Source organism: Nomascus leucogenys, chromosome 8, assembly GCF_006542625.1.
Source record: "Nomascus leucogenys isolate Asia chromosome 8, Asia_NLE_v1, whole genome shotgun sequence".
NCBI classification, from domain to species: domain Eukaryota; kingdom Metazoa; phylum Chordata; class Mammalia; order Primates; family Hylobatidae; genus Nomascus; species Nomascus leucogenys.
This window is the reverse complement of record NC_044388.1, coordinates 48,988,431-49,014,294: the sequence shown is the minus strand read 5'-3', so window position 1 is coordinate 49,014,294 and position 25,864 is coordinate 48,988,431. Positions and strand designations below refer to the sequence as shown.

The following is a 25,864-nucleotide window of genomic DNA, read 5'->3' as shown; positions in this document are numbered from 1 at the left end:
CAAATGATGAAACGAGGATAGCACCTTGGCAGCCTGCACCCAGAACAAAGTCATCCATAGAGTATGCAATTTCCCTTGGAAAGAATGTAAACATTCTGCAGTCTAGCCCCACTGTTATCAGCTTACAGAAGTTTTCATAAGCCCGTCCATCTTTGGCAGTCACACATTTATTAGTGCTTTAGTATCTGCATCATCATATGACTGATAGCATAGAAGGCATGAACGTAAAGGAATGACTCTGTTATGTGTGGCACATGGAAGTCAGTCACTTTCTAACCCCACCTCAAGTGCGCCACGAAAGGCCTCCAGCTCCTGGACATAGATTCTAACGCCCTTTGTCCTAGGCTGCCAAGGGCACCCGCCTGGGAGACTGAGAAGACAGGTGTTTCGTGTCTCTGCGGGAGACGGACTCTACACCAAGAGCTCTGGGGGAGATAGGGGTCTTCTGAGAGTAAAGGCTACTTTCTGCTTCTTTTTGACTTGGCAGCACATAAAATGGACATGGACAAAGGCTAAAACCATTTTTGATTTTTTGCACAAAGGCACAGCCTTTGAGGTTTAAACCTCTCCTCCTTGGCGGAAAGCGGCTAAGTGTCCGAGTACCTCAGGTGACCTTGGAGTCTCGTTTGACCATGACCATAAATTCATGCTGACATTAAGGAAATAGAGATATGCACTGGAACTTTTTTCTTTGTATATTTGAACTCCAAGTGCCTACTATCTCCATTGTAAACCCGCTGGATTCCTGCAGCCTTGTTTATATGAATGGTTGGCTTTCTAACCTGTACAATTTACTATGTGCGTAAAAACAGAAATGTGTAAATGCATGAACACAAACTCCTTAGTGCAGGAAAACCAACCTTGTAAGCACAACTTATCAATGCATGTTTTCTTTAGTTTCAGTGATCAGTTACTTTATAAGTGAACATTCAAATATTAAAGCAACACACCACTTTCTTTTCTTTGTTAGTTATGTGTGAACTCTATTGAAAAGTTGACTGTACAGAGGAAGTTCTTCCATGAAACGAACGTCAGGTTTCACTGGTCTACATAACGAGAGTGGCTTAGGAAGAGAATACTTTAATTTCAGTTTTGTCCTGATAAGTCTTTCTAGTACACCATGCTGAGGTCAAACCTTGGGTCCCGTGCCCTCTGCACAGTGACAGTAGTGGCACCGCAGGCACCAGCTTCCTCTCTGTGTCTGCTCTGTCCCTAAACCAAATCGTTCACGTGGGCAGGAAAGATTAAATGCTCCCCTGTCATGCCTTTGGACAGATGGCATTCATAGGTTTTCGCACAGAACGCTAGGAGCATAACAGAAACATCCAATGTCTGTCACTTACTAGCTGTGACCTTAGGCAAATTACTTCTCTGCATCTACTTCCATAGGGCTGGTTTGAGAATTCAGTGAGTTAGCGTAAGTGAAGTGCTTATAATAATGTCTGACAGATAAGTAAGAGTTTGCTCTTATTATTTGGAATAAAATTTATTCCAGTATTTGCACTATTTGAAATCTCATCGGCCTGGCACACGATAGGTGTTTGGTGAACAAAATTTTGTAACATTAGAAAATAGTAGACTGATGAACTGCTGGAGTAGAATTGAATAATGTCAAGCCGAATCAACTCATCTAAAGAATTAGAATTAGTCTTTTAGGGCCAGGCGCGGTGGCTCATGCCTGTAATCCCAGCACTTTGAGAGGCCGAGGTGGGCGGGTCAGGAGATTGAAACCAGCCTGGCTAACACGGTGCAACCCTGTCTCTACTAAAAATACAAAAAATTAACCAGGCGTGGTGGCGGACACCTGTAGTCGCAGCTACTCAGGAGGCTGAGGCAGGAGAATGGCGTGAACCCGGGAGGCGGAGCTTGCAGTGAGCCGAGATCGCGCCACTGCACTCCAGCCTGGGCAACAGAGCGAGACTCTGTCTCAAAAAAAAAAGAATTAGTCTTTTAGGACATGGATTTTAAACCATAGTGTTTGTTTCCAGCCAAGTGTTTTTCCCTCATTTGCATCAGTTCCTACAAGTGGCCCATCACACATGGACAGAGCTTGCCTTCCCTGGAGTCTTTTTGAGTCATAAGATTCCTAAGAATTTTTGATCTACGATATTTTAGTGAAAAGGGAGTATGTTTTGCTTTCTTACAGATTATATACCAAACATATAAATGAAATACTTGGTTGTAGATGAAAAATAAATCATCTACTTCAGAAGTCACGCACATCAATGTTGAAAAAATGACTCTTAATTGGTTGTGCTGAATCGGATATGCCTATGATATGTCTGCCTATGTTTATAAACTTAAAAGCTTACAGCAATAATTATTAATTACGTGTAATTTGCTCTGCAGATTTGGGCATGTTTTGAAACTATGTGCCTCTTCTGAAGAGCTAGAGGAAAGCACAGGGCTGTAGGAAGGAGCACAGGAGCTGGGGACACTTGCTCCCCTTGCCGGTCTGCAAGTGGAATCCAGAAGCTGGATTGAAGTCTGGGAAGAGTTCTGGGGCTTTTAATAGCTATTTAATCTCATGCAAGAAAGCATGATAGTTTTTAAACACAAGTGACTTGAATTTTCTTATTTTTCTTGTTATAAAACTATCTTGTTGTATTAAGAGCCCATCCGTTGAAAATGTAGATGAAGTTTCCAACAGTTTAAAAAATAGTCAGTTCTTCAAGCCAGTGAAGGCCATGTGAAGTAACAAATGTGAATCAAAACAGTGAAATCAGCCGTTGCTCTCACCACAAAGCAGTTTTGGTCTGTGTGTGCAGGAAAGAGTTAAGGTTTCTAGTTAACGAAATGGTTAATAGTAGGTTAAGATCTCACCTTTAGATATATCTTAAATATAGTGTATTTTTAGATAAAAATCTTTAAAACAGCCAAATAATTGTTAAATATTAAGATTCAGCATTTTAAAAAGTTATAAAACTCAATAGTATGTAAATTAAAATGCCTTACATATTCCAAAATTAGATTTTCTTTTAAAAATAGGGCAAACTTTACATAATCCATTGTGTTGGAGATATTCAACTCTATTAAATTAAAACAGTAAGTAACAACTGAAAGGGGTCTGCCCCACAACTAGTTCCCTTCCCCCTCTACTTTTCACGTATTTGGAGACAAATCCTTGAATTTTACAAAATTCCTGTCCAGTAGATTTCCTCGTGCACTCGTGAACACCTGTTTGTTGGGCAAAATTGTTGTGGCAAAATTTAGCCTTAATTTTTACATATTTTTTAACAATAGATTTTCATGCTTTTCTTTGATTTAAAAATATGTAATAGAACAAATGACTATGAAATAATCTTCCTGCTGCACAGTCTTACTATGTACAAAGTTTGGTATCAGGTACTGTGGAGGATACAGGCAGGGGAGATACCCTTTGACAGTCAAGACTCTCACAGTTTTATACTGGCATGTGCCTCCCTCCACAGCATGGTGGAGCAAGTGTGCACGAATCAGGGTACCAGTAGGGTGTGTATGCATATCCCTGCACTCACACACACACACAGACGAACAGATCTATTAAAGGGGTTGGCACATGTCATTATGGAGACTGACAAGCCCCAAGGGTCTGCAGGATGCATTGCCCAGCGGGATGGCCAATGCTGTAAGTTCCAGTTTGAATGCCAGCCGGATCGAGACCTAAGGAGAGCAGATGTTTCAGTTCAACTGTGAAGGCACATAAAGCCCACAGTGTCCCAGCTTGAAGGCAGTCAGACAGGAGGAGTGCATCTAACTCACGGGAGGATCAGGTGTTTTGTGCTGTTCAGGCCTTCAACTGATTGAGTGAGGCCCACCCACATCCAGGAGAGGTTCTGCCGTGCACAGTGCATTGATGCGCATGTTAATCTATCCAGAAACACCTCACAGGCACACCTAATGTTTCACCAAATGTCTAGCACCCTGTGGCCCAGCCAAGATGACACAAAATTGACCATCACGAGGTCCTTAACAAAGATTTAGCTCCTGACGTTGCAGTAGGTGCTGGGCTCTGCAGCAGTGTCTGAATTCAACAAGCAAAGCAGTCCTCCTAACCCCCAGCCATCACACAAAGCTCTCCAAGCTCTGCTCATCCCATTTGCTGACATCTGACATCTCTGGGAGAAGAATTGGGCGTGTTATACCTGGCTGATCTGCCTCCCAGGGCCACTCTCATGTTGGGACCCAGAGTATTTGGGGCAGTTACACTTTCTCAAGTGTATTTAAGAAGGTCTTGGAGAACCCTAACCCTAGGTGATCATTTATTCACCAGGGACCAGGCACTGAGACACGCATGCATGCATGCATGCACACATAATATACACATGCACATGTATGCATGCACACACACAACAGACACACAATACATCGTGTACACATATGTAGACATATGAAACATTAATATATAACATGCATATAAATGCATGCATGTACTCTCAATATGTAGATATACACATAAATTTACACATATACATATCTACAATATAAATAAAACAGTCACCAAAATAAGCATGACCTTTCCTCTTCTAGAGACAGAACCCAAATAATTTTTTTAATTATTATTTTAAAAATTCTGGTAACAGCTATGAAAGAAACAAATAGGGTTTTAAGATAGAATATCAGCAATGGGTTGGAGGTCAGGGAAGGCCTCTCCCTGAAGGTGATATTGAAACTGACACATGGCACAAGAGAAGGACACAACCACACAGAGGATGGGGGGAAGCAGGCCCCAGGCAGCAAGAAGGACGCCTGCAGCACCAGGAGGGCAGCTCAGCTTATCAGAAAAGGAAGAAGCGTCCTGAGCAGTGGGAGGGCTGGGAGGGACAGGCCCAGCTGGCAGTGGCTTCATCCCAAGCCATGGGGCGGGGAACAGACCAGCTTTCCAGTTTTAAAAAACCCACCTTGGTGGTGTGTTCAGAATGAATTGGTGGGGACAGATGTGGGGGAAACCATGGAGGTCATCCAGGCAGGAAACAGTGGTGGTTTGGATAAGGTTTCGTTAGTGGAGTTGGAGAGCAGTTGGTAGGTTTGGTTGTATTTTGGAAGTGGTGTTCACGTGAGGGAGAGGAAAGCAAGAATTCAGACGCTGCTCCCAGTGGGCCCCTGAGTGAGCAGGAGTGCCATTTGCCAAGCCAGAAAGACCGAAGGAAGAGCATGCTTGGAGGAAGCTTCAGATTTCCATTGATAATGTGGTAGATTGAGATTCCTGGGAGTTATTCAGTATTCGTATCTGGGTCACAGAGGAGATATTTGGGCTGGAGATAGACATTTGGAAGGCATTAGATAGAAATGATATTTGAAGCCATGGGAACAAACTAGACAGTATAGACAGAAAAGAAAAAAAGTACCCAAGCCTAAGATCTAACAAACTGCAACATGTAGAAAAGATCTATTTGTCACCTCAGTGAGCAGGGCATTCATTTGCTCTGTGCCCATACCCCATACCACCAATCGTGTTCTGATTCTGGTCATCACACTGGGCATACAGAAAGCAGCTGAACAGACATTCAGAGCCGCTGGTGTAAGCTGAGCGGGCGTGCATTAGGTGGGGTCCCTCTGCGCATGCCTCCTTCCTCACTGCAGCACCCAGGGCAGTAGGTTCTCCCTCAGGCGGCCTGTCTCAGCCACCTGGGCTCACCTGCTGCTGTGTCAGTGTGGCTGTGCTCAGCTGGGCCGCTGCAACATCCTGCTGGCTGGTCGTGCTTGCACACCGGCCCCTCCTTCCTTCTTCTTAATGTAGGCCTCACAGCACTCCCCTGCTTGAAACACTTCAGTTCCTTCTCATTTGTCTTAAAAATAAAGGAAAAATCAACGTATGAGTTAAACCCTCGGGTACAAAGAATTTTAAGTGTCATTGGCCAATGAACTCAGGAGTTAGCTTTTTGAATGATTATTGAGATGAATTGCAGGTTTAGTTTTTATACATACCTTTAATTCTTTCAAGACAAAAATGTATTTGTACAAAGAAAAAAATGATAAAAGCTGCATAGTTTAATATAAAATTTAAAAATGAATGGAAACTACAGTTTGAAGGATGTTGGTCTGTGTATGTGCTGCCTGTTTTTTTGTCAGGTTTGTCTGATAGTTCTGTTGAAAACACCCAACAATCCTAACCCATATTTTACTTACACTGATATGTTCATTATATAAACTAACCCTACACGCAGTTTTTGTAGCTTATACAGAAATAAATATATATACAACGCATATAACATTGCTTGTATTTTAAAACTAACTTAAAGTCAATATCATGATAATTTATAATGCAACTGTTCTTAATTTAAAAGGTCTCTTGACTTGTCATGCATTAACCAATAATGCATGAGCATTTTAACCTTAAAGGTTAACTTTGCATTATGTCAATAAAGTGTCAGAATATTATTTTACATTGTATAATTTTGTAAAAGATTGTTTATTTAGAAAGCTTCCTAGGCTTGTCCTTCTAGGATATTTTATATAATAATATTTAGTTAGAAAATTTGTTAATAAACAGTTCTCTGAAATCCAGTTGAACAGGCTTCTCTTTTAGTCAATATAAAGTAGTTTTCCATACATTAAGGAGAAAGAGACATTGGAAAAAAACATGAGTTATATCAGTAAACAAACAAAAATTAATTCTAGAATGATAGAATGTATTTTATCCTAAATTGCACTGAAAATCTCTGAAGGAAGAGCCATAGTTTATAGGATTTAAAACTAAAATGACAGATTTCAGAGTTTAGGCTTCCTTGGGTTTCTTTAGCAGCTAATGAGAAATGATGTTGACAGTGTTGTTGTGGGTATGATACTTGATGGTTTAACCCTGTGACATCGTCGATGAAAATGGCAGATGAAATTCACCTATAAAATTGGTAGTTTCAGCTTAATTCTTTGATTCATTCATGGGAATTGTACGTAAAGGTTTTAGAAAGATAAATAACTTCTCATTGGGATAAGAAAGGTTTTCTAATTAATCCTTCTTTAATCAGAAACATAGATTATGTCTTAAGCATTTCTTTTAATCAAGTTATAACCATATTTAAGGTTCTCTTCATGTACAAGTGCTGAAGCACTTCTTATTTTTATAAATTATTTCTAATATGTTTTATTTTGTTTAATTTTTAAGACTGCTGAGAAGTCAGGCCAGATTGAAAGATCAAAGAATGTAAGGCAAAGACAAAATGACTTTAAGGTGAGTAAGGGATAGCAAGTATGTAGACCTTTTCACAGGGTCGGGTTTCTCCTGTCTCACTTTGTATCCAAGACATCCGTTATTGTCCAGACAGCGTCTTTTAGTTCATGTAACCCGATCAATTACATTTGAATGCAGTTATGCTTGTTCCTGGTTTTCTAGAAAATGATTCAGGAAGTAACGCACTCCCTGGTGAAGCTGACGCGCGGAGCCCTGCTTCCCCTCAGCATCCGGGACGGGGAAGCCAAGCAGTACGGAGGCTGGGAGGTGAAGTGCGAGCTCTCCGGACAGTGGCTCGCTCACGCCATCCAGACCGTAAGGTGAGTATAGACACATTCTCAGAGAAAGGCGTACTTTTTTTTTTTTTTAAACTTTTTGGAAAGAATTAATACATTCAGTGAAGAAGAAATTCTTCTTTTTCTTCTTTTTGTCCTTTTGCCTCCACTGTTTCCTGTTCATCATATGACAACTAAGCTCTCACTGTTCCTGGTTTTTATGTTGGACTAGAGTGTTCTTCTGTTTATGCGTCTTCTCTGTTGTTTAACTCAGTATTACTCTTATAGTACAATCCCTGTTGTGGTCTGTTTCTGTTTTCAGCCTAATGCTGTAGCTCGTAAGCTCCATGAGGAATGATTATATGGTGAAAGAGATGCTAGGAATTGCTTTGCGATCCCACTCTGCTCACTTTTGTTTGGATGTGTTTGTTCGCAGACTTACTTATGAATCGTTGACTGCCCTTGAAATCCCTAACGACCTGTTACAGACTATCCAGGATCTCATTTTGGACCTCCGAGTACGTTGCGTAATGGTCACGCTGCAGCACACGGCGGAAGGTGTGTTTAGATAAATTGGTGACGTTTACTGTACAACAATTATCTGAACGTGCCACCTCCTTTCAGTTTCCAAATCCTTGAAAACAAGGGAAAATTACTCTTCCAGAAATTTGAATATATTAGTTCATCTTATTGCTAGCTGCTCAATGGAGTGTTTTTTCTCTTTGTGATGTATTTTCAAATCAGTTTAGTTGAGAATTAAGACCATGCAGAAACTAAGATGGATACAATTGAAAATGTTTAAAGATATAAGAATATCGTTATGATAAATGTTAAGTAGAAAACATAGGGTATAAAATGTACATAAAGTCTGATCTCAGTTTTGAAAATATATGGATGTATATTTTTAAATTTTAATTTATAGAAATCAATGTCCAATCAAAGGAAATTCTGTTAGCGTTGGTTCTCTGGATTCCAGAAATTATAGATGATTCTTGTTTTCTTTATACTTTTTAAATTTTTCAGGCTTTTCTACATAAAATCATGAAAAACCATAAAGGTTTTCTTTACAAAGCAGCCTTTTGGTTATTAAATATTTTCAAAAACAGTCAAGAACATTGCTAAAATGGCACAGGCCATTACTATCTGCTACCAGGCTTTTTAGGTAGGAAGCTTACATGTCTGCAAAATTGCTGGGCGATACTGTGTAAATGGGAAGGGAGTGGAACCCAAGTGAGAAGTTGGATATTCCCCTCTTCGTTGATTACCTCCTCCTCACCTAGGAACCTGAGCCTGCCCCAACGCCGAAGGTTTGAGCAGGTGGCATTCCCTCAGCCAACTGAGAATCATACTGAATGTTTGAGCAGGTGGCATTCCCTCAGCCAACTGAGAATCATATTGCCCTTGTCAGGAATCTATAGGATTCAAAAAACAGCCATATTATTCATCAGAAATTGTAGGAAAAAAATACTGTATGACTTATTTTGTACATGCCTAGTGTTGAGAAGAATCCTGAATAAGTAATAAATCATGGTCTCAAGTCGTCATTAAATCTAACCTAGAATTCCCCAAATTGGGCTATGCAGTAAAAACTTTTATTTACATTAATATCTTATTAGAATAATCCAGTGAACAATATGTACTTAAATCGTCAAGTCTACCAAAATTATGTTCTTTGCCTACTTTCATCAAGTTTTTACAAACCTATATAAAACAATGAAAAACCATAACCTGTATAAATTTTTAATCTGTATAAAATTTAGGGAGATAATTATAATAAAAAGTATTTGTGTGCTTCTTTTCATATAGAAATAAAGAGACTAGCTGAAAAAGAAGACTGGATTGTTGATAATGAAGGACTGACTTCTCTAGTGAGTTTAAGTTCTTTTCAATTATTAGTCATTAGTGCGTATTTAAAATAAATGGTTTATCGTATTAATAGGGAGCATTGCTCCGTATGTTGCAGCTTTAAATAGAAATATAAGCTTCTTAAAGATTTTCTTCTCAGAGACATTTTTGCTTAACACTAACCATAAATATTAAAAAATTAATGAAAACAATGGGTTTCTTTTAGACTTGACCTTTTTCATCCTGTATAACTTACTATTTTTGTTTGAATTACTTTTTTAAAAACAGAGTATGCTTAATTCTAATTACTCAGCAACTTGAGCTTTTCCGAAAAGCAGGATAGAAGTGATGACATTGCTGGTTCTGAAGCCAAAACAAACCAAACAAACAAAAACAACCACCACAGACCACTGCAGATACATTCTCAGACCAGGCAGCCAACTGTGACCTGTTTCTAGAATCTTCATCTTTTCAGCTGGGACTTTTAGGTTTGAAAATCATCTTCGTGATTTCACGGGCTTTCACGCTTGTCTCTGGGTGCTCCTTGCAGTCCTGTGGGTAGCTGTGCCAGTGACGATGGCCAGGCAGCAGCCGACACATCCCAGTGGCTCTCACCAGGGAGGGGCTTCTGTCTCTCACAGCAGCCTGGCAGCGTGGTCATGCAGTCAGTGCCCAGGGCTGCCTCCGTCCTTCTTCCCTGTGACCGTTCACACTGCCTTCTACTCAGGCTGGCATCATGGTCACTCTGACCGTGGCTGCTGTCAGGAAAAAAGTCCAGTCCCCTCCCAGGAGCCATAGCTTGCAGCTTTCCTCCATCTAATTGGTCGGAACACTTTCCATGCCTGTCCCTGTCAGCAACAGAGGCCGGGAGAGCACGTGGCTGCTCCTGTTTTCTGTCTTACCTTATTAAGAAAAAAGGATAGGCTGGGTGCGGTGGCTCACGCCTGTAATCCCAGCACTTTCGGAGGCTGAGGCAGGCGGATCATGAGGTCAAGAGTTCGAGACCATCCTGGCCAACATGCTGAAACCCTGTCTCTACTAAAAATACAAAATTTTGCCGGGCATGGTGGTGGGCGCCTGTAATCCTAGCTACTCAGGAGGCTGAGGCAGGAGAATCGCTTGAACCCAGGAGGCAGAGGTTGCAGTGAGCTGAGATCGCGCCGCTGCGCTCCAGCCTGGTGACAGAGCGAGACTGTCAAAAAAAAAAAGAAAAAAAGATAGCAATCCTAGGAGGCAACTAGCAGTTTCTGCCTCAGATAAGGAAACTAGAATGAAATGGTCTTGACTTGCCCAGATTTACAAACCAGTGATGAGTCAGGCTGTCAGGAAACAATGATCCTGCACAGTAGTTTTAAATTCCCTTGAATTTCTATATAGTCATCCCTTGGTATCCTCAGCGAAGGTTGGTTCCAGATCCCTTCATGATACCAAGCTCTGAGGATTCTCAAGCCCCTAAAAGTTGGCTTTCTACGTCCTTGGACTCTCTATCCAGCCAGTTCCGCCATTGGTGGAATTCATAGATGCAGAACCTGGGGGCATGAAGGGCCGACTGTGCTTCTCATGGACCGTCTTCTTCCGGGGGCTGGGGAATTTTTGACTCATTCTATTTCTCCAAAGTTCAAGGTCCTATCTTAATGTACCATTGTACCTTACTTTATATATAACAAGGTGATTTAGAAAAGCAATGCTTACTAACAGTTTTTTGCAAATTAAATCATGCTTGAAATGAGTTAGGGAAGTTTATTATTTTTAATAAGCCAATTAACATTCTATTTTAAATGCTTTATTTTTTATACAAATATTTTAATTGGGCCGGGCGCCGTGGCTCATGCCTGTAATCCCAGCACTTTGAGAGGCTCAGGCAGGGTGGATCACCTGAGGTCAGGAGTTCGAGACCAGCCTGACCAACATGGTGAAACCCTGTCTTTACTAAAAATACAAAAATTAGCCAGGCACGGTGGTACATGCCTGTAATCCCAGCTACTTGGGAGGCTGAGACAGGAGAATCACTTGAACCCGGGAGGCAGAGGTTGCAGTGAGCTGAGACTGCGCCATTGCACTCCAGCCTGGGCAACAAGAGCAAAACTCTCATCTCAAAAAAAAAAAAGAAAGAAAATTTTAATTGATTGGGTTTCTATTCGTCACAATTATTTGTATTTAAATAGTAACTAGTCTATAGCTAATTCTCCCTCACACTAAATCTTTAGAGAAAGGTATGGACCTGCACCACCTGCACAAAAAGACAGAATGTAAACCATCTCCACTTTTTATATTGACTACATGGGAAATAATAATATTTGGATAGATTGCATTAAATAGATTATATGAAAATTGACTTTATGAGTTGATTTTTTAAAAGCTTTTTAAAATGTGATTACTGGAAAATCTAAAATTTCTTACATGGCTTATGTTTGGGGCTAACATTATATACACCTATTGGACAGCACTGGTATAAAGGGAAAATTTACTGCACGTGATCTGGAATCAGAACCTAGTTCAATCTTCCATGCAATCCTAAAGAAGCCATGTAGTCTGTCTGACCCTAGGGTCTTAGTTCGTAAATGAGGAGCAGAACACATCTTCACAGTGACGTGGGTTAGGATACAATGGGATACTGTGGACCAAAGCACCTGGTAAATGGCAAAGCTCTGGACAAACATAAAGGATTTTTATTTGTTAAATTAATACTTGTGATCACTGGGCTACTATGATAATAATACGTTAAGTTTACTATGTTCAGAGCTCTTATATATAGACCTATCCTAATTATCACAGCAAGCCTTGAAGACAGGCCAAAAGGGATCATTGGGCCACCATCTACTGAATCACTTGCCCAAGATGAAACAGGTGCAGGCAGGTTACACATACCTGCCTCAAGTCAGTTATGTGCAAATGGAAAACAATTGAATGTTCAGTTTGAGAAAGCAGAATCTGCTGTCAAGGTCCTATTCCTCGTTCTTAAAATCTGCCACAAATTCAGTAACTCTGAGCCATAAAACAGGGATGGGCTTCAGGTCCTTCTTCAGGTCAGTGCCTCAGGTACACGTGGTCAGCCAGTGTATGCTTCCCTGGAAGCCTCTGGACCTCGTTTGCCTGATTATAGTACATCAGCCTCTGTGAAAATGCTCTGAAATAATTACTTCAGAAGCTTCTTTGTAGTTTATTTTTAAACTTTAACTAGTGCAACTGCAACCATAAAATAACTAATTTCATGTTTGATGTCTCACACAAGCCACATAACTATCTGCAGGGACAAAAGAACTGACCCCCAGTGCACTTTGCGAATGAATGAGCCCTAGGAAATAGCACGTCTGGAGTCAGCCAAGACCTTGTCTAGCCAGAGGTCCTTGAAGAAGTGTCCTACCACGACAGACCTCATAACACAGAGTCAGTTTTTAGCTATTCCGCGTGGACCTCTTAAGAGAAAACGTGAATCAGTGCTTAGAGCGCGAGTCTAGATTCTAGCTTGGAGTATTAGTATTTTCACCCAGTGTGTATATACAATTCTTAGACTTTGAACAAGGACTTAAATTGTATAATCCTAACCTCTTATCACATACCAATGTAAGAAAATGTATATTTCCTTAAAATTTCCATAGTGCCAATCCCATGTGTTTGAGACGAGAAAACTTTTTTCTTTCCTTGTGACTGGGATAGGAAAATGCTGCTTATCCCATTAAGGACATTAGGGTCAAGCACTGCCTCACTATGACTGTCCCTCGGCTGAGGCATTCTCTCTGATGAGAGCTTTGCTTCAGAGCTCAGAAACAGCTCACTCGAAAGCATCCTGTTTTCTTCTCATGTTGAAAATGGTTTTCTGCCTTTTTTCAATTTGGATAATTCTGAGATTCTGAGAATTTTCTTCTTTCAGAAGAACTGGAATGATTTTTGATAACTTGACAGTCATCTAAATTGGATGACTCACTGACAATACACAGAGATAGAACTATTTCTTTCTTTTGAGAAAAAAGAAATAGTGAACGTGTAGACTATCACCTACTCCCGGTTCAACTGAAAGCACTCATTGAACTTTCTAGTATTCTGTTTCTACTTATTATATTAGTGTGGGTATAAAAATAAAATTAATAAGAAAGTTGAGTCCAAATTTTAATAGAAGAAATCTAAACAACCACACATGAACATCAACATTTACTTATTTATTTTTTTAATTTTTAATTTTTTTGAGCCGGAGTCTCGCTGTGTGGCCCAGGCTGGAGTGCAGTGGCATGAGCTCGGCTTACTGCAACATCCGCCTCCCTGGTTCAAGTGATTCTCCTGCCTCAACCTCCTGAGTACCCAGGACTACGGGCACGGACCACCACACCCAGCTAATTTTTTGTATTTTTAGTAGAGACGGGGTTTCATCATGTTGGCCAGGCTGGTCTCAAACTTCTGATCTCAAGCAATCCACCCACCTCAGCCTCCCAAAGTGCCGGGATTGCAGGCGTGAGCCACCGCACCTGGCCAAACATCAACATTTAATGGCCCATGGTTGAATTTCAGATTTGACTGTCAATATTATAGTAATAATTATCATTGTAACATCTTACATTTTCATACCTTCTGAGGTGGGTAGGTTAGCTGAGTAAGGTCAGTAACCTAACATACATTTTGCCTCTTTAAATGCTTTCTGTACAGTTGGTATTTCATCCTCTATTTCTTATTTTATTACTGTTTTTGTACTTTCACTTTTAAGTATTCTTTATAATGCCCTCTGGTGGTTTCAAAGTGCAGTAATAACATGACATTAAAGCTGAGGCACTGTTTTAGCTTTCCTTAAGTCTGGGTTCCTTTCCATAAGAAAATAAACTTGTCTTTTTAAAAGATGTATATAGATGTCACTTCCTTTCTTCTCTTCAGTTTTTTTCCCAAACTCTTTTAAAAATTAATGCGTGTGTTGAAGAGAGGTTCTCACTCCCAGTGTTTTGCACACAGCTGCTTGGCTGAGCCTTGAGCCTTCCATGTCTCGCTGCTCCAGACGAAGCCCGGCCGCCTACCCCACCTCTGGAGACCTGTGCTCATGCTTGGCAGCTGTGACGCGCTGCTCTTCCTGTGCTCCTGCTTTCCCCGTGCTTTCTCGCCCACTCTGCGGGCGGTGCACCCTGTCCTCCTCTGAGAACTTGCTCCTCTCCTTCCCTGTTCCTTCCAAGGGCTGTTCCCCCTTGCCCTTCCCATCTGAGCATCAATGTTCTCACAGTCTTGGGGGCCTTCTGTGACCATCCTATTTAGAGCAGATCCCCCATCATGATTGTTCTCTCAGTTCTACTTCTTTTCTTTTCTTTTCTTTTTTTTTTTTTTTTTTTTTTGAGATGAAGTCTCTCTCTGTCACCCAGGCTGGATTTGCAGTGGCGTGATCTTGGCTCACTGCAACCTCCTCCTCCTGGGTTCAAGCGATTCTCCTGCCTCAGTCTCCTGAGTAGCTGGGACTACAGGCGCGTGCCACCACGCCTGGCTAATTTTTGAATTTTTAGTAGAGATGGGGTTTCACCATGTTGGCCAGGATGGTCTCGATCTCTTGACCTCATGATCCACCCGCCTCAGCCTCTCAAAATGCTGGGATTACAGGCGTGAGCCACTGTGCCCGGCCAAGTTCTACTTCTTTTATTCATGACACTTACTATTTTAATTATTTTATTTCTATACTTTTTTAAACCATTTTGTCAACTTTGACTTTCATGGTCATGTCTCCTGCCTGAAATACACACATAATGAGAATTCTGTCTTTCTTACTCCTATGCCTTCCTTAACCTAGAGTAGTTCCTGGCACAAAGTGAAAACTTAAACACCCTTAGGAGCTAAGATTCATTCTAGCTTATCTTGAAATGCCATTGGTTGGGCATATTTTCAAGTTTCATTTTCTGACTTAATGTAGATAGAAAATGACTGTTTACAATCTATCTGATATAAAGATCCTGTATATCCTCTAGGTCATTATTATTAACATTAAATTTTGTTTAACAGTTCCAGAGATGTGGAAGATCTAGGAGACTCAGCTCATCCCAGAATATACTTCAGAATTAGCATTCAAAATATAAACTCATCGTATCTGCTCCTCGTTGTATATTGGCCTCTTAGAAGAGTAGAATTTTGAAGAAAATTTTTAGCCATATCTGAGTTTTATTTTAGTTGAATTAGATTTACTTTGGAGTCTCAAGATTGATTCATTCTAAAATACGAAGTACAAAACATATGCCAAACCTAAAACTCAATGACTAGGAGATTACTTTTCAGACTGTGTTTCTGTTCCATTCCATTAATCTGGAAAATGTGGAGCTTGGGGCCATATTCACTTGTGTTAAATATGTCTTCATAGCCAGTGCTTGTTTTTGAATTTTACGATACGCTGTTTTCCCTTCAGCCATGTCAGTTTGAACAGTGCATCGTGTCTTCTCTGCAGTCACTGAAGGGGGTTCTGGAGTGCAAGCCGGGAGAGGCCAGTGTAAGTATTCCAGCTCCACTTGGACTCCAGTTTCCGGGGAGCCTTGGGAATCATAGTTGTAAATTTTTGACTCATCGTATTGCAAGATCTTTTCTCCCTGTTTGCTTGCTTGTTCCATTTAGTTTAACCGTGTAGATGTGCTGATTTCTGATTCCAAGCCAGGCTAATGCAAGTTAAAGTGTGAGTGCAGATGTTGTAGGTGGAGTGGTTACAGTGATAGCACTTTCTGGACAGCGATTGATGGGCCTGGCTCTTGACCATCAGCCCAGGACTGCGTTGTCTTCTCCAGCCCAAGTCGCTACAGTGAGGAAAACCACCCAGTAGGCCCACTCTTCACGCGTCTCCTTCTTTTAGAGTAAGGACACCACTCCTGCAGCAGTGTTCCACGTTTTAACTGTTTATATCTAATTCATACAGAAAAAGCCTTTTCTTAGCAAAGTCCGAAAATTTTAATCAAAATTCTTCCTTACAGGTCTTCCAACAACCTAAAACACAGGAGGAGGTTTGCCAACTAAGCATCAATATAATGCAGGTAATAATAGAGAGCAGTAATGCCCAAAGCCTCAAATAATACCAAGTATCGGTCAACCCCTCTCCTATTTATAATCTGCAGACGATGTTCACCAAATATGTATTCTTTTTTCATCGTGTCTGTGTACATAGTAGTTTAAGGTAAGTGAGTAACAAAGTTTAATGTAAGATTAATTCCAACTTGTTTTAGCAACACCCAAATGTTTCATTTATGTTATGCTCCCCTTTTTTGTGTTCTGGTACTTTCTATGTATTCTGTTAGAGCACAAGGTAAATTAAATGATAATTAGCTGTTCACATTATATCCAGGGTGTAAAGTATTGTTGTTGGGGCCAGTGCTTTGCAGGCACATCAAGTTGAGAATGTGGGTGAATGAATGAGAGAAAGTCTTTTTCTGGAATATATCCTTACAAACTTAATAATTGATCAAAACATAGGCACTTCTAATTTTCTATTACTTATGTGATAGATATGGCTGGGATATATATTTCTGTCATTAATGGGGCATATACAATATATGCACATATTCATACATGCACACAACACCACACCACACCACTAATGAGATACATAATTCTACTTTTTGTAAAGTTATCTTTAATGTCCAAATAGATTCATATCTAGGAGTTCATTCCTCTGAGAGTTCTGAAACTTATTTTTTCACTTAGGTTTTTATATACTGTCTGGAACAGTTGAGCACCAAGCCTGATGCAGATATAGATACTACGCAGTAAGTAAAAATTAAATTAATCTCATTAATGCATTTAGGAGAATTAAAAATACAGGCTCAAGTTTTATACTTGGTCTTATATCCTAAGACTTTTAGTAAGAAAGAAAGATTGTTTATATCGAAGTAACAGTTTTTTTTATATTTGACCTATATTCTTTCCGTAGTTTATCTTTCAACTCATCTTTGCCTTATTAGAGACAAATCAAGCAAATTGAAGGCATGATTAGGTTATTAATTATCCAAAGAACAGGTTTTATAAATACTAAAGTATTAAATGTAAATATATAACTCCTAGTTGATTATTTTTACAATTCTGGTGTTAGGGGAAGGCACCATTACTCTTGTTAGAGACTGAGCATGTTGGTAGAATTTTGTCTGGGTCGGGCTTACTTATTGGAGCTCCAGTGGACACGTTAACTCTTGATGTTTACAAATCCATATGGTAATTCTTTTATAATGCTGTTGTATAGGACAGCATTATAAAGTGCTGTTTTTTTTTTTTAAGAAATCCGTTCTTTCTGAATTATACTTGGCATGTGTAACTTCTGTGTACTTTATGCTCTGACACAGATAATACTAAAATAAATGCCTCTTATATCTTCAGTTGACAATTTGGGAATTTATCCATGTTTGTCTATTTACTGGTTTTGGCTTTTGCTTTTCAGTATATAAAACTATCACCTCCCTAGAGACCCAATAAGTTTTTAATTCTTCTAGGTTTTCTTTTATTTGATTTCGTATTTTTAGCTCATTATTTCACCAGGAATTTGTTGTTAGATCTCTAATATTATGGATTGAATTTCATGTTGCCCATGTTAACAGATTATCCATAGTACCTTCTTTGAGCTGTTAACTGTTAAGTCTAAAACACTTATTAAAAGTTTCTGGCTGGGCGCGGTGGCTCATGCCTGTAATTCCAGCACTTTGGGAGGCCGAGGCGGGCGGATCACGAGGTCAGGAGTTTGAGACCAGCCTGGCCAACATGGTGAAACGCTGTCTCTACTAAAAATACAAAAATTAGCCAGGCATGGTGGCAGGGGCCTGTAATCCCAGCTACTCAGGAGGCTGAGGCAGAAGAGTGGGTTGAACCCAGGAGGAGGAGGTTGCAGTGAGCCAAGAACGCGCCATTGCACTCCAGCCTGGGGGACAAGAGCAAGACTTCATCTCAAAAAACAAAAAAAGTTATGTGACTTTCACCAAATGTTTTCCATATAATTCATTGCATTTTTGAATTTGCATATAGTTGGTTGCATTTTTGAATTTGAGTGCTTTATTTGTAACTGTTCCTACTTGCTTCTATGTCCAGTCTCTCTGTTGACGTTTCTTCCCCTGACTTGTTTGGAAGTATCCATGAAGACTTCAGCTTGACCTCAGTAAGTCAGACGATAACTAGAAAGTAAACCATTTTAAAACTGTGTAACAACAATTTCACAAATCTGATGACTGGGTTCCTGCATCATTGCTGTGGCGTGTGGTATAGGACACCGTGCTGTGCTTTGGAGCTCTGTTATGTGAAATTTTCAGGAAAGTATAATTTATATGAATTTCACACTTAACATTTTTAGCTGGAGTTGCAATTTCAGTCATTCCATATACTGTCTGCATCTGTGTGGTTTCCAAGTGTTAAATGCATGCCCTTGTAGTTCCCTGGTGCTTGAGAGTTGCCAGGGTGGGTTGGGGAGCAGGCAGAGGACAAGGGTGCCCATCCCCCTCACAGCTCTTGCCTCTTCCACCAGAGAAGTTCTGCTTTTCTCTGTTTTATTTCTATAAGTTCCCTCATAGCCTTTTATTTGAGCACAGCCTCAAATAGACACACACACACTTATATACAAACAGATGTATGCATACACTGCATATACACATATGTATATATACACACATACTTTTTAAAATGTATACATGTATTTAAGGAGATTCACAAACATATATTATCACATGTATAAATTCATCTGTTGAAACTCAAACTCTAGCTATCATAAATAAAATAACCCTTTCTGGCCAGGCACGGTGGTCATGCCTGTAATCCCAGCACTTTAGGAGGCCGAGGCAGGTGGATCACTTGAGGTCAGGAATTCGAGACCAGCCTGGCCAATATGGCAAAACCTCGTCTCTACTAAAAGTACAAAAATTAGCCAGGTGTGGTGTCAGGGGCCTGTAATCCCAGCTACTCGGGAGGCTGAGGCAGGAGAATCGCTTCAGCTCAAGAGGAGGGGCTTGCAGCGAGCCAAGATGGCTCCACTGTACTCCAGCCTGGGTGACAGAGAGAGACACCATCTCAGAATCATAATAATAATAATAAATAACCCTCTCTGGTTTGTCATGAGTTTGAAGGGTGTGTGTGTGTGTGTGTTGTATGGGTCTGTCTGTCTCAAGGGAAACTGACCCAAATTTTCTACTTTATGTATAAGTATGAATACCTAAATAAGGGATTTGGTATATTAGAGAAAATATAGTTTGGTCAAAGTAATTTAAAAAATTACTCTAGATTCAGTTCCTTGGATGACTAGGTAGAGAATGATACCATTCACTGAGATAGAGAATTAAGGGGAAAAAAAGGTTCAAGAGAACCTGGTTTGTTTTTGTTTTTGTTTTTTGTTGTTGTTGTTGTTGAATGGATGACATACAGGTAGAGATACCCAGTGGGTGATTGAATGTCCTTGTTTAGATCCCAGGAGAGAAATCTAGATACAGATTTGTGACTCAGCAGTACATAAGCATATATAAGGCCTAGCAGTAGATAAGAACACTAAGAATTCTGGCTGAACAAAAGAAAAATACTAGTTCCTCTGTTCAGCCAGAATTGCAGGTGGAGTCGCCCCAAGAGTGGTGGCAGGCCATCCCAAGCCATCCCGAAATGAGGTCAGCTGGCATTCCAAAGAAAGAAGTGTGAAATGCAGGGTGATCAGTGCAAAGCATTAGGGAACAACATGCAGAGGGGGCAGCACTGAGTCCTCACGAGGAACAGCAGGGAGCGATGTCCTGCCTAGGTCTGTCGGCAATGAGGGGGCCTGGGTGTGGACTTTATAGGAGGGTTTAAAGCATTTGCCTCAGGGCAGGGCTGATTTCTGCTATTCAGCAACGTGGTTGATCTCTCAGTGTTTTCCGCTATAGCTTAAAGAGCTTCATCGGTGCCTGGGAGGTCAGGGTCCCCACTTGGGTGCAAGCCTGCAGGGGAAGGCAGTCAGCTGGCCCAGTCAGAGCCGCCAACACTCTGTGCTCCTCCACCAGGGCGTGGAGAGAAAGCGAGGGAAGCTGGGGAACCCTACCCTCGTTGGATGAGAGAAGGACCAAATATATAAAAATAATGTTGAGGCTGCCAGTATTTATGGGCTCACCAGTAGCAGGGAGTCTCAGTTTGCCCTGAAAAGGGTTAATCAGAGAGCTAGAAGGAAATCCAGATAGAGCAGCACTCCTGAGAGGGATGGAAAATCCCATTTAAACAAAGGAATGCTTTGCAGCTGAGGGGCTTGTGGAGGCTGGAAATGCAGCAGGCTAGGGGAGTCCTGTGGAGACAGGGCTGCAGGAGAGGCCTCCCGAATGCAGACTGCTGGAGTCTTCCCCTTGCTGGCACTCTGAATCCTCAGGCACTCCCTCCTGGTGTGCAGTGTCCCTGCACTTGGGGTGGTCCTGCTCTTATGCCTCTTCCAGTGGGTGGAGCACAGGAGTCAGCCCTGGACTCCCTGTGACCCATGACGCGGCAGCGCTCAGCTGACTCACATTGAGCCTGTTCTCAACTATCCCCCCAGGCACCTCACAGCAGGGCCTCCTGCCTCCTGCCTTTACTCTCCAGTGTTTTTTTTGTGACCAAATTCAGTTCCTCTGTATTCTCCATTGAAAGCTATCTCGTTAGATTTGGTGCGATCTTCTTAGGGTCTTGTTCCGTTATCCAGAAGGGAAGCGGCTGTGGTAAGGAGAATACCAGATTCGGAGTCAGAAGACGCTGGTTTGCATCCTGGGTGACCTTGGGCACGTCACTGAGAGGGTTCTCCTGAACAAAACTGTGCTGGTGACACCTGCGTCACAGCGATGCTGTGGGGAATCACTGAAATAATATAAGACCATATTCGTCACCTGCACGTGCTACATTTGATAGGTGGAGTTGTTTTCAAATGTGCGTCTCCATCTTAGTTGTTAATAAGCTTTTGATTAGTCATCCACGGTTGGGAGTCTGTGCTGTTCAGTTTTCTTTCCACTTTGATTGCATCTGAATGATTAGATTTGAGCAACAAATGTACTTATAGGAGTAAGACTTTAAATCACTCAAATAGCTTTTCTATTTTTTAAGAGCCATGCAAATTACAATGGGAAAAACAAAGAGAATTAACAGGGCAGAGAAGATGTGGCAGGCTCAGGTCTGCTAGATAAGGAGGCTTGACTCTGGAAGGAAAAAGTAACTAAGGATTGATTTTCAAAACTGAGCAACCAGCTGAGGTTTTGAGGCGAACAGCGTGTTGAGGGCAGCTGATGAAATGTGAGGTTTACAGGGACTGCGCCATGGTGACTCCAGGCCCAGGTACTGGAGGGGAATGTGGCGTCCTCGTCCCTCCCTCACCTGGGCGAGTTTCCAGTGCTTATTCACTGTTTTCCTTCTGGCCATTTATTCACGAAACGTGGAGGAGTATTATACATAATACAACCCTATTTACCTTGTCTTATACCCCATTTCCTAGCCATAGAGTAATTCAAGGCCGTTCCCTTGTTTGAAGATCCTTTAATACTCCCTCGGCCTTTTACTCATATTTGTTGATGACTAAAAACGGGTAGTGAATAGGCTACACACTGCCAGAAATAAAGATGGGAACATTTAAAATAAAAGAATCTAGAAAGTTTTTGGAAACTGCTGAGCTAAATGAAATTGTGGGGAGATATAAAATATGCTTGGCAACTAAATTCAAGGATGTTATCTTTTTTTCACATGTCCAAAAAAATAGGAACCTCTTTGCACATTTACTATATCGAATTACTTTACTGTAAGTTATTCTGGTTATGTACAGAAAGAGCATGCAGAGTATGTGTTGGAAAGTGTTTTTTGCCAAAGGTTTAGTCAAAGGATCTAACTCAAGGCTCTAGATTAGTCAAAGTTGTTCCAGAGAAGGCCCGCCCGCCTGCGGGAGCACGGGTTGGGTGCCTCGGTGAACCACACCAGCAGCATAAGGGCAATTCCTGGAATTTTATTTACCAGGTAGTTTTGAACTGTGAAAGGATACTGTGTTTATCAGCATTTGTGTCTGGCAGTTTTCGTAAGAAATTACTTTAGGTGGACAGAACCCTGGAGAATGTAGAAGTAACTGGCTTGTACCCCTTCCTGTTGGCTACACTGACCACGTCCTAAGGTGGAGTCCTCCACCCTCAGTGACCCTCACTCCCCATTACAGGGAGATTATTCCTTGTTTTCTTCTGCAAACGCAAACAATTCTTAATGCCCTAAGGTATTTAAAGGAGCCCATCATACAGATGTATGGCAGTATAATTCTCTTCCAGGTTATAAAAAATTTATAAACTATTTTATAATTCTACATTTTAAATGTAATTAGTTATTGAAGATATTTATTCCTGTAGCCTTTTCTCGTATACAAAGTATTAAGTAAACAATATAGTAGAACACTTTTCATAAGAAACGCTGATCCCCGTTCCCAGCTGATCCTAGTTAACGGGATCTTATCAATCTGTTTTTCCATCCAAGCTGTTAAGTCTTAAAGGAAATACTTGATTCTTTAGTATATTACATGTAATTATAAGCAAATAGTAGAGCTGCAGGATTTTATTGTGCTTATCTTTATGTTATAATATTGGGAAAGAATCAGCCAAGAAAAGCAAAGCATTGAATATTGACGTTAAAGAGCAGAGATTATAATTAAACTTGACAAGTGTTAAGCAGCTATTCTCTCTGGCACTATAAAGGTGATTTTCTAAAAATTTGTTTTGCTTTTAGGAACAGCGCCTTTTGATAGTCCTAAGTAATTGCTGCTATCTAGAACGTCACACCTTCCTAAATATCGCAGAACATTTTGAAAAGCACAACTTCCAGGGAATAGAAAAAATAACACAGGTAAGCGAGTTCATGTAAAATGCACAAGTTGGTGGTTTTACCAGCTCAGTTTTCAAGCTGTTTCCTAGCCTGTGTTCTTCTCCTGTCAGTGCCCATTCCCTCTGTGTGCCGCCCGCACACCCACACTGCTTCCCTGCCTTCACCCTGCCCCATCTTTGGATGATTCCCTTCCTTCCCATGGTTCACCTTGAATGGTTAATTTAATACTCTTTTCTCTAGAGCAAAGCTCCCTCAAGGTTAGAGCCAGTTTACTCCTCACCTGAGCTGTTCAAAAGTGAGGGAAGAAAATAAGGAGGGAAAGGCAGCAAACTCAGATCTTTCAGAATTATCTCATATTTGACTTCTTTTAGGTGAACGCTTTAGATACAGCCAGCATCAAACTCCCTGAGCCTGCAGAAAAACCTCTTCCTGCTTATTCACACCTCTCCTTCCTCTCTCTCTTTCCGTATGACCTCAAGGATGCTTTTGCTTTGCTGCTTTGCGCATGCACGCGTGCACACACACCCGCTGGCTCAGAACAGCTGCAGGATGCTCTGCATCCTACCTGAAAAGTATGTCCTCCCCACTCTCCAATCACTGCATGCAGAAAGGTTGGGCAAAAGGGACTCCAGTAGAAATTAATGGAGTGAGTTTTCTTTTTAATGTTACACTTTGTTGTTTATATTTTTTTCAACTAAGCAGAAAAGGAAAAAATGAAGTAACCTTGTTATTAAGGTTGATTGGTTCCTGGGCAAAGGTTTATCAGATTTCTCAGTAAAACTATGCTAGTATCACTTTTTAATGTCAGTACAGTTTTGTCAATGCAAAGAATGAGAACGATAATGATCTGGTTAATCTTATAATCAACATGCACTCAGGGTTACCTACTTTTTATAAATGGTGGTTCCAGTTCATGAACTACATTGGGATTTTTTTTCAAAGAATGAAAATGTCAAAGTGGGCGGCCCTGTCTTGTTTTCCTGCCTTTTCGTAAAGATTAATCATCCTGATGAGAAATGTTGTGACTTAAGCCTTTGGGGCCAAATGTCTAGTTTATTTCCAGAAATTTTTGTGTTAAGAATTGCAAGGTGCTATCTTGCAGTAAAAAAGCGGCTATTTGTAGAAGGTGGTTGCTTTGTTTTTATATAACAACAATAATGACACGAATATATTTATTGGAGAAATGTTATTTATCATTTTAAAATATGTGAAATGATTAGGAATTGCATGTAAAAGAAGCAAGCTTGGTTTTCTCTAGGTTTCTTGCAGTAGGAACTGTTGCTTCACTTTATATCATTAAGAAGTAGAATTAAATTAATTTTAAAAAAGATTTTTTCATATCCTTCCTTGTCTTTGTCCAGATCATTTTGAGACCAAGATAATACAAAGGATCTGGAGATTTAGCAGTACAAATGGTAGGCTTTTTCCCACTCAGAATTTGGATTTTTTTTCATCGACCATCTTGAATATTTTGAAATTCAGTTGTGTTTAAAATGAATAGATAGTAAACTAGATTTAGACGATAACATTTGCACTGATTTTATTAATTTGTGAATCTGTTAATTTCATGATTCCAACCAAGTAAAGTGTATTTCTGGCATCAAAGGGAAAGGTCTGCTGACTCTGCCACTGTTTTTCATAGTTTTCCCTCCAAAAGACAAATAATTCCAGAGGCATCGATCCCAGAAGAATCACAGGGCACAGGTCACAGTGGATGGTTTATTCATTCCCTCTGTTTCCGCATTGAAGATGAGGGTCTCTCATAGGGGGACCTCACGTCAGTCACTGGGCATGAGACCTTCTCTCAGACTCTTCTGTTGTGAGCCAGGGTTGGCCAAGTGTTTCTTCTGGGTATATTTCCTCCCGCTTTCTTACTGGTACTTCTACCAGGAGAGGCATGAAACGGCCAGTTTTTCATTCCCTTCACCTGTTCCTCACCTTGGAACATGGAGATAAATTAGTCTTAATATAGGAACAGGAGACAAACAAATGTTTTTAAGGGATTATTAAAGTGTAATGATCAGTGACATTTGAAGCTAGAATGATTTTATACATACACTTTTATTTGGTGCACGAAATCAGGGATGGTATCATCAGCTCCATAATCTTCATAGAGAAAGATACCCAGAGAGGTCAAGGACTTGACCTGTAAGAGCACAGCAAGGCAGGACTCAAAGTTACATTTTCTCATTTCTAAATCCGGAATGCTTTCTGGTCCAGCACCACGCATCTTAAAGAATAAAACTGGTCTCATGATAATACAGTTGGCCCTTAAACAACTCAGAGGTTGGGGTGCCAACCCCCTGTGCGGTCGAAAATCTAAATATAACTTTTGACTACCCCAAAACCTAACTACTAGTAGCCTCCTGTTGGTTGGGAGCCTTATGAATAAAACAGCGTATCAACATGTATTTTGTATATCTGTTGCATACTGTATTCTTGTAATAAGCTGGAGAAAAGAGAATGTTAAGACAATTATTAGGAAGAGAAAATATATTAACACTTCATGAAGTGGAAGTGAATAATTACTGTGAGAGTCTTCACCCTCCTCATCTTCATGTGGACTAGGCTGAGGAAGAGCAAGAGGAGAGGTTGGTCTTGCTGCGTCAGGGGTGGCAGAGGCAGAAGAAAATGTGTGTATAAGTGGACCCACGTAGTTCAGACCCATGTTGTTCAAGGGTCAACTGTACACCAAAGAAATGAAAATAGGACATGAAGCTGGTTGATGAGTGTACATTGTTTTGGCCTTTATGAAACCACATTGAATGGTAATTCATGAGATCAGGGTATCCAAATCATCTTGTTCTACATTGTTCCTCCTTAAAAATAAGCCCTGTTATAAACCGTTGGTGGACTCAGTGCTGTT

At 40.7% G+C, this 25,864-nt stretch overlaps 1 protein-coding gene across 7 annotated transcripts in view; it reads left to right on the top strand.

The window, feature by feature from the left end:
- The window catches only part of EXOC2 (exocyst complex component 2), a 199,190-nt gene that overhangs the window by 115,273 nt on the left and 58,053 nt on the right, over nucleotides 1-25,864 (top strand). For 6 of the 7 annotated variants that reach the window (XM_030817224.1, XM_030817226.1, XM_030817229.1 and 3 more), the window contains 9 exons: nucleotides 7,085-7,150; nucleotides 7,313-7,470; nucleotides 7,862-7,983; nucleotides 9,232-9,293; nucleotides 15,629-15,709; nucleotides 16,182-16,241; nucleotides 16,909-16,970; nucleotides 18,277-18,343; nucleotides 22,903-23,019. In XM_030817224.1, coding sequence (XP_030673084.1) covers nucleotides 7,085-7,150; nucleotides 7,313-7,470; nucleotides 7,862-7,983; nucleotides 9,232-9,293; nucleotides 15,629-15,709; nucleotides 16,182-16,241; nucleotides 16,909-16,970; nucleotides 18,277-18,343; nucleotides 22,903-23,019 — 795 coding nt within the window. The remainder of the gene's footprint in view (nucleotides 1-7,084; nucleotides 7,151-7,312; nucleotides 7,471-7,861; nucleotides 7,984-9,231; nucleotides 9,294-15,628; nucleotides 15,710-16,181; nucleotides 16,242-16,908; nucleotides 16,971-18,276; nucleotides 18,344-22,902; nucleotides 23,020-25,864) is intronic. The other variant, XM_030817227.1, reaches the window with a different exon arrangement.